Source organism: Brachypodium distachyon, chromosome 4, assembly GCF_000005505.3.
Source record: "Brachypodium distachyon strain Bd21 chromosome 4, Brachypodium_distachyon_v3.0, whole genome shotgun sequence".
Lineage (NCBI taxonomy): Eukaryota > Viridiplantae > Streptophyta > Magnoliopsida > Poales > Poaceae > Brachypodium > Brachypodium distachyon.
The window spans coordinates 1,393,983-1,404,834 of record NC_016134.3 but is presented as its reverse complement, the minus strand read 5'-3'; the positions used below and the strand labels follow the sequence as shown (position 1 = coordinate 1,404,834).

The 10,852-nt window shown below is 44.1% G+C and overlaps 2 protein-coding genes across 2 annotated transcripts; both read right to left on the bottom strand.

Annotated features, from left to right (window-relative positions):
- Positions 1-215: 215 nt before the first annotated feature.
- LOC100821559 lies at positions 216-1,168 on the bottom strand. The gene has a single exon (XM_003579110.4). The coding sequence runs from the start codon at positions 926-928 to the stop codon at positions 500-502; it is 429 nt and encodes a 142-aa protein (XP_003579158.1). The 5' UTR covers positions 929-1,168; the 3' UTR covers positions 216-499.
- Positions 1,169-2,289: 1,121 nt separating this feature from the next.
- Positions 2,290-9,411, bottom strand: LOC100825345 (serine/threonine-protein kinase tricorner). Its single transcript, XM_003577534.4, has 13 exons — positions 8,716-9,411; positions 6,855-7,029; positions 6,567-6,650; positions 6,246-6,487; positions 5,938-6,175; positions 4,971-5,050; positions 4,803-4,887; positions 4,524-4,655; positions 4,338-4,451; positions 3,196-3,243; positions 2,916-3,000; positions 2,740-2,796; positions 2,290-2,649 (listed from the first exon to the last, which is right to left on the bottom strand). The coding sequence occupies exons 1-13, from the start codon at positions 8,901-8,903 to the stop codon at positions 2,513-2,515; spliced, it is 1,665 nt and encodes a 554-aa protein (XP_003577582.1). The 5' UTR covers positions 8,904-9,411; the 3' UTR covers positions 2,290-2,512.
- Positions 9,412-10,852: the final 1,441 nt, after the last annotated feature.

The window sequence follows — 10,852 nt, the reverse complement described above, 5'->3', positions numbered from 1 at the left end:
AGATGGAAATGTGTCGCAGATTCGACGTGGATTGTGCAACCAGATTGATCAATGTGTGTGCTCTCTGTTTTGGTAGCATGTCTCCGGCACACATTAATTAATTAGCCGCTGCTGCTAGCCAGGCCAGCAGGCTAGCTGTACCATGAGGATTGACTTAGGCTACCCACTTACTGTAATCTGCTTCTTCTTTTTTGTTTGTTGATTTTTGGCATATCTTCTGTCTGCCCAAGAGTTTTAGATTCTGGGAAAGAAGGGAAAATAATGCTCGTTCTGTTTCATAATTCTTATCTCAAATTTGTCTAAAAATGAATGTATTTATTTCTAAAAAATGTTTAGATACATGTAATATTTCGACAAGAATTATGAAACGGATGAGTACTCCATATATCAACCAAAAGTCGATGACTATCGAGAGGATTAATGACCTAGATCGATCATGCATGCATCGATACCATGCATTAATTCTTGGCATATACTCCAATGTTGCTTAGCTAGCTAGCTAGCACGCGTAGAGCTGGGCCAGCTCCCTGACGGCATCTTCGTCGTCTTCGGCGCCGGCGGCGTTGTCCAGCATCCACAGCAGATGATCGAACATAACCACCTCGCACCTCACCGCCACCACCCCGCCGCCGCCACCGCCGTCGATGAGCGCGGCGATCAGCGGGTGCCCGAGCTGCCGGGCGCTGATGACGTACCGCCGCCGCGAGCTTCCCACGAACACCACCACCGCGTCGTCGGCACCATCTCCAACGTTAGACGACGACGCCGCCGCCGCCTCCTCGGCGGCGGCAATGACGTCGTCCCTGGCGGACATGGAGCGGAGGTTGCTGTAGGAGGAGCTCGACGACGCCGACGGCCGGCTATGGCGGCTCCCGGAGCGCGACAAGCTCTTGCACCTGCGCAGCAGCACATTCCTCAGTCTGTTCATGTGTTCAATTCTTCTAAATCAACCAAGAACAAAGACGCCAGGAAGGAAACGGATCGAGACTTAATTGAGTGTTTGCTGCGTTTATTTATGCGCGTGTGTTTGAGAGTGAGAGGGTTAGAGGAGGAGGGTGGCAGGTCCATGTAGGCAAGTGAGGACGGTAGCTAGCGAGTAGCTATAGGTAGAGCCGATCGCTCCACCAGCTAGTCCAAACTCAATGGCCGGCAAAATCCATAATGTTACCTCAGCTTAATTTTCCGTTTCGCCACATAAAATTAGTGATGCGAGAAGGATCCCACGTATGACTCGCAAGCAGGATAACTCTTTCTTTTTTTAAATTTGTTACTAGTCAAATTTTGAACCAAAATTGTAAGATAGCAAGTGTAGATACGCGCGGGATCTCGCTTGCATCCCTTGTCCCTATGCCGAAGACATAATCGTCTATACGGGACATGAAACTCTAGTCCACATTGATGCTTGGTAGTATAGGTACACCGTCATATTCAATGCTAATTATTTGTTTCAAGTTGGTTTAAGGCAACACATTGTGCGAGTTACTTTTAGTGACAATTCTAGATCGATGGCAAAGAAGGAACGAATGGTCCATGGATAGTTTCTTTTGTACCTATACCCAGATATGGTTTGATCCGCATGGGACCATTCATTGATGCACTGGAATAACTAGTTGCAGCCCCTGATTACTTGCTGGTAACTAGGCACTCAAGCTAAGCTTAGTTGCCAAGAAAAGTCAAAAATTGCACAAAGATCGTGTAAGAGTAGAGCTTTATGTCCCAATTGGCCGGATTTAGGTAGCGAGATTGATCCACTGGCCATACCTAGAGACAGGTCTTTCCGGGCTTAGGTGTACACAGGCCGCTTGCTCAAGATTCAAGAACAGAACATGAGAAACAAGGGAGTGAAAGCGCAGCAGCAGCAGCAACAACCACAACAAAAATGATACTACTAGTAAAAGTTAAGAGAAATTAATTTGTTGCAATGATGCAAAAGTGAAGATAGCGACATGGAAACCAAGATCATCTTCAGCATGAAAAGAAAAAAAAAAGAGAAACAGTAAATTCAGGATTCACATGTGTTCAACCCCCAGAAATCATGAGTTAAAAGTAATTTGGCATGAATAGCAGTACTGCCAAGATAGGCCTATTGAGGATTCTTTTGCAGAGTATCCTTGGTGGTTCTATGGCACAAATTGCTTGCTGCTCGGAACTTCTTTGAATTGTCGAAGATCCCATGACAAAAATATGGAAATGCAGATTTCTGCACACCCATGACATGTTCCAACAAAAGAATGAATCTCAACCCTGCACTGGATCCATGAATTTGCAGGAGACCTCTGGCTCCCTCTATCAATCAACCAGCTCAGATCGTAGATTCATCGGTGGTAAAATAAATGCAAAAACAGAGGCAACAATGTACAGAATGTATGCACTGGTATAGCTACTAGAGAAACTCAGACAGTTATTCCAGAAAATTCTATAAACTTCTAGATACTCTTAAGATTTTCCTTTCAGAATATACAGTTGAGCCAACCACCATCCATAATGTATGTGAAAAGTATACACCTGCTATCTAGCTATGTCTCACTTGCGAATCGTCGGAGGAGATACTAGAATGAGGTGAGGGCTCGAGGCTCTCAGGTAACTCCAATTGCGGTGCCAATGGGACCAAGAAGCCGCCTTCGGGCTGGTCATCGCTTTCAGCACGCTCTGTACAGATGTCAGTGAATGAAGTGTAAGTATTATGACAATATTGGGCCCAATATCCGACTGTAGAGAGTTAGGATTTGAAAATATTACCAAATAACGATTTGATGGTTGGTCGTTTTGGCTTGTTATTCTTTTTCTTTAATTCAGCTGCATAGCCAAAAGAAGAAATATTCACAAATATTGTACTGCGCACAAAATTATGCCCAAGCTACTTTTTGCAAAGAGCACAAGAAAAACAAGTGAGCAGACAAGGAAAGACATCCAACCTATTCCTGGAAGTTCAGGATCATTCGCTATTTCAAAGTTCTTGTAAGTATAACCGACAAAATTCATGTCCTTGGAGGAAAGCATCTGCACAAATAACATTTGCTCATGACTTAGAGCGAGTACAAAAAGGATTTCTAGACAGTTAAATATAAGGCTCAAGATTTAAATGTACGTGTGGCAACATTTGAATGAGAACAAAAGTGGTCCAATAGGTTCTTTAATAATGTAAAACACTGACAGGAAAAGGAAATGCATACAATTGATCTCTGTAATAAGTACCTTTCTCCAAGGACCTGCCTTTGATGAAGTTTGCATGGAAGGCGCAATCTAGAACAACACGAGGTGCATAGCAGTCAGCGCTCATTGAATAGAATAGACTACAAGGACTAAGATATGTTGCACCAGCCAATGTGCCATTTCCAGCCATCTCACAGGAGACGAGACATGATCTTCACAAAACTCTAAGCTAAGCGCAGGAAGCATAATTCCACTACAGATGCGTACAACTGATTCTTTTGACCGATTCCTCACCAGATCCCTGTAAGCTTAACACCTACAGGTCTAATCTGTAGTAATGTGCTATTGTCAAAATGCCAAAAGTGGAAATCTCAGAATATGGAAGAAATATTCAGGCTTCCAAGTTCCAAACAATTTGAAGTTTTGGTGTCCCTTACTTAAAAACTTCTTTTGCACTGTCATATATGCACTAATCTGCATAGGCATAGAGGAACAGTTGGAAGGCTACCCTGATACTATGCCAAGGTTCGTACTGGTATCATGAAACTGCCTCAATACTTTCCGACTCTCCAATTGAAACCCACTAACATGCCAATCCAAATCCACACACTAACCCTAACCCAAAACATCTATCCACTCTATTCTATGCTTGCCTCCATCCAATTTCACCTCCTCTAGGCTAATCCAGCCAGCATCGGCCCTCTTCCACCATTGTCACCCCCCCTGCCTCCCAGCATTGAGCTGTTGCTCAGCCCAGCACCTCCATGATCAAGCCCAGCCAGCAGCGACCCCTCTCCTACTGGCACCTCCTCCATCCCTCCTTCCAGGCCGCCAATGCGCTGCATTGCCAAGATTCCTCTACTACCAAGAGCAGGCCAGCATTGGCATTGCCTACTGATCTGCTCTGTGGCGAGTTGCAACTTCCAAGTAGAATCTCTGACTTGTGGTGTTCCCTGTCCAGATAAGTATGTCCCAGCTTCTCAACCTAGCCTCTGCATTTCTTTTCCGAAAAGATCCTTAATTACGGGAAATGTCTTTTTGTTCTAACTATGCAGGAGGACTGCGTGTATTTCATGACAAGAAATATCATATCAAGGTATCACAGTACCCATACCATATATTGGGGCGACTACCTGAGAACTATAAAATAGACTAGCCTAAGTAGCCTGAGAATAACACCTCACCTCCTCAAATTTCTCAAAGTTTTGTGTGTCCAGCTCATTAGTAACTTCAGGTATGAAAGCTGCTTCCATCTGATATAGCTTGTCCCATTGAACACTTCTAAACCATGGGTGTGCCTGTATAAACACATCACGAATCACCAAAATTTCAAACTCAAAACAAAAACAGACAATCTGAATGATTTTCACCTTTATCTCATGTGCTCCTTTCATCCCAAGCCTCTGATCCACGTTACATAACAGCTTACTAATGAGATCTTTCGCTTCTGGCGAAAGTCTGGCCTCTTCGGGGAATTTCAGATGGCTTCTCCAGTTCACTATCTGCACAATTGCACCCACTTAGTGGCTCTTAGTGGCTAACACGAACTTGCGTACAAAAGCACAATTCTTCTGGAAGGACATCGGTTAGCTACGCAGAACTTGCATGATTGATATGTGGTGTAAAGTGTAAACACAATTTACGGTTACCTTCTTACATGTTGACATTGGATCTTCAGAATAAAATGGTGGGTAACCCACAAGCATCTCATACATAATGGCCCCAAGTGACCACCTATAAAATGTACATGTATGAGAAAGGCATACATCATACAATCGTAGTCATGCACTGCATAAATTAAGAAGAACAAAACTAACCAGTCACATTCCATTCCATATCCTTTCTTTAATAGGACCTCCGGAGCAATGTAATCAGGTGTACCGACAGTTGAGTAAGCCTGAAATTTCATTAAACAACATGAATTTCAGAGCCAAGTAACTGACATAGTTTACACCGCTTCTTGGGCGTACAAAAAACAGAACCAGGGCAATGATTGTACATGCGGCTGCGCTTGAGTATCAAACAAATGACTACATTTTTATCTAATCAGAAACTTTTATTTCAACACTATCATTTCAGTAGATTCCATATGCAAATGCAACACATTGGAGAAATTCATTTCCATCTTAGGCAGTACCATTATTACCATGGGCTGCCATAAGTTGTTCAAATGGCAAATGCATTAAAATCTTGAATATTTTGACATTACACTCATGCAATAATGTTTCACATGTAATATTGAAAATGCCTCGATGTTCAGCCACATGTGGGATGCTTTTCTCATGCTTGCCTCTTTATGACTAATTGCTGCTAGCAACATGTTCGTTTATCTCCCAAGAAATGACTTTACCCCTATGGAATGGACATGAACTATTGAATATGTGAATACAAAAAGTTATATTGTGCACACGAGGAAAAGCGGTTAGGCTACTCTTTTGCACTACAGGTAAAACTATCGGAAGTATGTATTCCTGTGCAGCAGGTCTGAAATACTTACTGTAAGCATGCATTAAGGATTTCAGGCACGCAAACATGTGTGCTTAGTTGTTCGCTTATATGCGAAAGGAAAACAGTATTGTGCATGAAATATCCGTGTAGAGAGTGTTAGTCCTAGAACTTCCCTATTAGGGAATGCATAGAATAATTTAACAAGCACGGAGCAAGAGGACAGGAGCCAATGTATTAGTCTACTAGATAGTAGTCTTAGTCAATTTTTAGGTACAGTATCCACCACGAAACGACATAAGTGGAATGTTTATACTGTTAAGCAAGCATATAACTTACCAACATCCGGCGATTTTTCTGCCAATGCAATAGTTGTTCCTGCTGTGTCCGCCTAGGAGCAGCAGTATTACTTAATTGCTTATCACCATCTGCTGATGGATTGGTGTTGTTTCCTACCACATTGTCAAGTTCAGTAAAATTGGGAAAGCTACTACTATCTAGAGGTTTGCATAGGCCAAAATCTGAAAGCTTCAGGTGCCCAGTTCGATCTAACAATAAATTGTCAGGCTTGATATCCCTGAAAAGATGTAACAAAGAGTAAGTAGCAAGTTGCGGTTTCTATACAGTTTACCATGTTAGTCTAGTACCTATGAATATAATTATGCTTGTGAATGGATTCAATTGCTAGTATTGTCTCCGCAACGTAAAATGTAGATACATCCTCTGTCAGTGTATCCTTCCGCATGAGCAGAGTCATCATGTCACCACCAGGGAGGTACTCCATAACGAGATACAGAAACTCGTCATCTTGAAATGAGCAGTAGAGCTTAACTATATAGGCACTGTCAACCTCTGCAAGGAGGTTTCTCTCGGCTCTGACATGCTCAACCTAAAAATAACACGTCAGAAAAAAGAAATATCATGATACACAACCTGATTTAATACTAGAGTAAGCAAGGATGGAGTACCTGGCCTCTTCGTAACATTTCAGACTTCTTAAGCTTTTTCATTGCATATACATTAGATGTAGCCTTTTCTCTACAAAGTCTCACCTGCAGAACATCAGTATAAACCGGAGGTAAGCAGTAGCAGAGTATAGCAAACATTAGATCGCCACAAGAAATAGAAAACTATTCTGCATGTACCAGTACAGCAACCACAAGAATCCTCAGGTTTCCCAATACTGGGTAAACTGATATCTTTGCAAAACACTCAACTACGTGCATCAGAGGAGGAGTACAAAGAGGGTTAATTACCTCTCCAAAAGCACCTCTCCCAATAAGGGTCAGTAATTCAAAATCATCAACGCCCATTTTGTGCCTCCTAAGGCGCATGTATTCTGTCTCCTTCTTTTCTAAATCCTTCAGGATATTCTTTTGCTCCTCTTCAGATACATCAGCATCAGCAAGCTTCCTCTCCAACATCCAGCGCCTGTAATATAACTTGATATTAAGATGGAATGATGGATATCACCAAAGACACCCAACGACATACAAACCATGATTAGCCAAAAACTAACGTAAACCAGTTTAAAAAGACCTATTGTGGGTCACAAAAAGATAATAGCAGTCAAGCACAAACTATGGCGATGATAACTGTGAACAGCCTCTGCAATGAACTAATTGGATGCTTTCTGCTAGACATTTTGTTCTTGCATGCCATCTTCCTAGACCAACTAGAACACAGTTCCCAATAAAGAGAGCATGGCAATGCCATTGCTTTCGTAAAGTTCGATAACTCCAATCCAGTATAAGTCAAACCATGGTGAGAGCCACTTCATACATGCCCATGTTTTCTCAAGAAGGAATGTCCCAGGCAAACTAGGCAGGGAATTTTATCAAAGCTCCCGGGAACAAAAGATTCTAGTACTAATAAATGCATACGGAGTAGTTGATAATTAAGTCTAGTAAACTGACAGAGGCTTGCACCACATTTCAACTAGAATGATTTACTAGCACTTATCACTTATGGTAATCTCATTATCATAAACTAGGTATGCAAAAATTGTTGTCTTTCGATCCTATTTTTACTCCACAACACTACAACCCACACGCACACCAACTTCTTAAATGTTATGCAGTGAAGCTTTATGTTTGGTCGTGCCAAAATTAGAATTATTTTACCCTCCATAATCCTAGCGATATTTGCTACTGTCAACAACATATACTAAGTTGGGAACACTAACATCATAACAAAATGCACGGCCATAATCGTGAATTCACCTCTCAGTCCAAAATTAGGTAATGACATTCACATGCCAGTCCAACGCAACCAAAATTAGACGACTGAATCCTAAGCTGCACACACATACAACACCACTACAGTACCACACTCAATAGTCAAAATTAACTATTACTCCACGAGTAGTAAAATCGGCACAATTCCACCGTGACAGAGCCAGCTTAGAAGAGACTACAAGTAGGACACAGAGAGCGCAGTGAATCGACCAAGCAGACCTCGAAATCATGGCTCTTAATCTGATACCTCCGTACCAGGGCTCTCATGGATCCCAACACATGTACACCCATCCCAGTTTTACACCAAATTCCAAACCTGATTTTGGCAGGCAATCTACTAGACCACGAATCCACGGGCACCAAGCAGCAAGTCACTGACCTCTCCTTGTGCTCCCATGCCCAAATTAGAATTATTTGCCCTCCATAGTCCTAGGATATTATGCTGCTACCAGAAACACATACACTAACTTGGTAGCACTAACATTGTAACTAAATGCACTCATGTACTGGCATAAAATTGCAAGCTTTCACCTATCAGCCCAAAATTAGGCAGAGGCGGCGGCACGCTAGAGCAACAATCCAAAACTAGACAGCTGCGTCATCAGCATCCCTCAATAGCCAACACTAACTACTACTCACAAGTCCACCATGATGCAGCCAGGGCACATATTACCACCAAAAAATGGAGGACACACCGAATTGCTCAAGCAATGCAACTGCCAATACGCATCTACTGATCCAAATAAATCCGCACAGGGACTCTCACGGATCCCAATCAAGGCACATCGCCGTTCGTACACCGAAATCCTAGCCCGGTCCATCACGCGATCGACCAGATACCACGGGATCCACGGGCACGGGTATGAAGTGACTGACTGACCTCTCCCTGCGCTCCTGGAGCGACTTCATCTGCTCCTTGTAGTGGTTCTCGATGTACTGCTTGGCGGCCTCCGACTTCTGCTTGGTGGCGCTGGACGGCACGGCGTCCGCCTCGTCCATCGCGGGGGACGACCCCGGCTTGGCCTTGTCCTTCTGCCGCTTCTGGAGCCAGCTCCGGGCGGAATCCATCCGCGTAGGGTAGGGGGGGAGATTATCAGCAGCAGCGGCGGCGGCGAGCCGGATCGGAATCAGTGGGCGCCCGCCATTGCGGCCGCGATACGATTCCGCCCGCGGGATCTCCGGATCTGGTGCGGGGTGGTGGACTGACTGGTGAATGGATGGTGGGCTATAAGGGCTTGGTCCGGACTCGTGCGCCGCGGGGGGGAGTGGGGAGGGCGAGCAGCAGCAGCAGCCAGGAAGGGAGCACGAGCGCCGCGCGGCTCCAACGGATAAAAATGTCGTCAAGTGGGGTTGCGTGGCCCGTGGTGCTGGCGTTTTTATTCCGCTTCGATTCGGTGGGCGTGGGGAGCGAGGGAGAGGATGTGTGCCGCGGCGGCGGCGCGGCTGCCGGCGTTGGGAGCCCACCGGAGCGCCGCCCGCCGAGAGGGAGGGGGATTTGGCTGGGCGATTGTTTGCTGCTTCGCCGTTCGTTCAAAGTGGTGGAGTGGGAACTGTGGGCTGGATGGAGGTGGTGGAGGGGAAGAGGGAGAGGCAGAGCGCGGGGTTTGTTTGTTTTTTTGTTTTGTAGAGAAGACCCTGCTATATCGAGGTATTAGGAATATATCTATGTGGATTGTTTGATTTATTAGACGTCGTAAATGATAGTAATTCACGGCCATTAATTAGGTTATCATTAGTATATCTGTAGCATTATTGAAAACCATGAGCTGTGCTCAACTAAAATATTCCGGTCATCCAAACAGCTAAATTTTTACTCCGTTATTTACAATATCACCTTGCTTGCTTAGTGATGTACAAAATGTTTTTAGTAACTTACAGCATCACCGGTAAACCTAAGGGTTCTGACCTAATGATTACGTAAATGCAGTTAATTATAAGTCAAACCTGTGCGTGCAAAGAGTGCACACGCAACTTTTGAATCATCAGGTGCGCCTTCCGATAGCCATATTAGGAAACTTATTATATGTGGGCCTCAATTTTCGCTAGTTGTGCTCGCGTGGGAGCGCTCTTTCCCGCCTAGCATTGTTTGTCTTTTTGCAAGGAACCTACGACCGTAACCAATTTTCCAACGCTGCTACGCAAGAAGGATAGGAGAGCAAAGAGCAGTTCGAATTGCAAAACATCGAAAAAAACACAGTAGGCAATACAACAACCTGGCCCCTGCAAAGGATGAAAGGACATCATCACCGGTGAGGGAGCAGACACACATCGGTGACAACGACGAACATTGTATCAGCAATATTCAACAGCTAGAAACGAAAGTGGGGGATGGACGAAGAGTGCAACGCCGCGAGTCACGACAAAACAAGAGACCACCGAAGATGCGTTATGCAGAATCACACTTTATTACTTGGGAGTAGAGAGGGCACGAGAAATATTGGCTAGGGTTGGGAATTGACATGTAAAATCCATGAGAAACAATGCGTTCTGATGTTAAAACTTGAGTAGAAAAAATCAATGTGGTTAGTTGTCACTCTTGACACAGGGATGGACTATCATCATCGAGTTGGATCCTGCTTATTTAGAACCGACGGCGTAAAACAATGATGGTGCGCGGGCAAAAGTTAAATTGCTCCTCATTTTTATGTTTAGCAAAGTGCAACACTACCACCCAAGAGACCAAAAGCACACTCTAATAAGAACAAACGTGGGATTAAACTATACTCCGTAATCCCCAAGAGGCTATCCACGCAAAGCCCCCAAATTTCAGGGAGCAAAATGCAAACGATATCTCCCCCTGGAGAATGGAGGTCGAGGAGCACCTCCTTGATCGGTGCACACGGCACGTCAAGACGAGAGCTTGACCTATAATCCGTGCCAGCACATGTGGAAGATCGTGGATGAATATTTCCTTGCAATCATATAATTTTAAAATAGTTCAATTATTTATGAAGATCTCTTCGATCAAAGACAAAAGGTTATGCTTATCTATTGAAGTGGAGGCCTAGCTTTAGGGC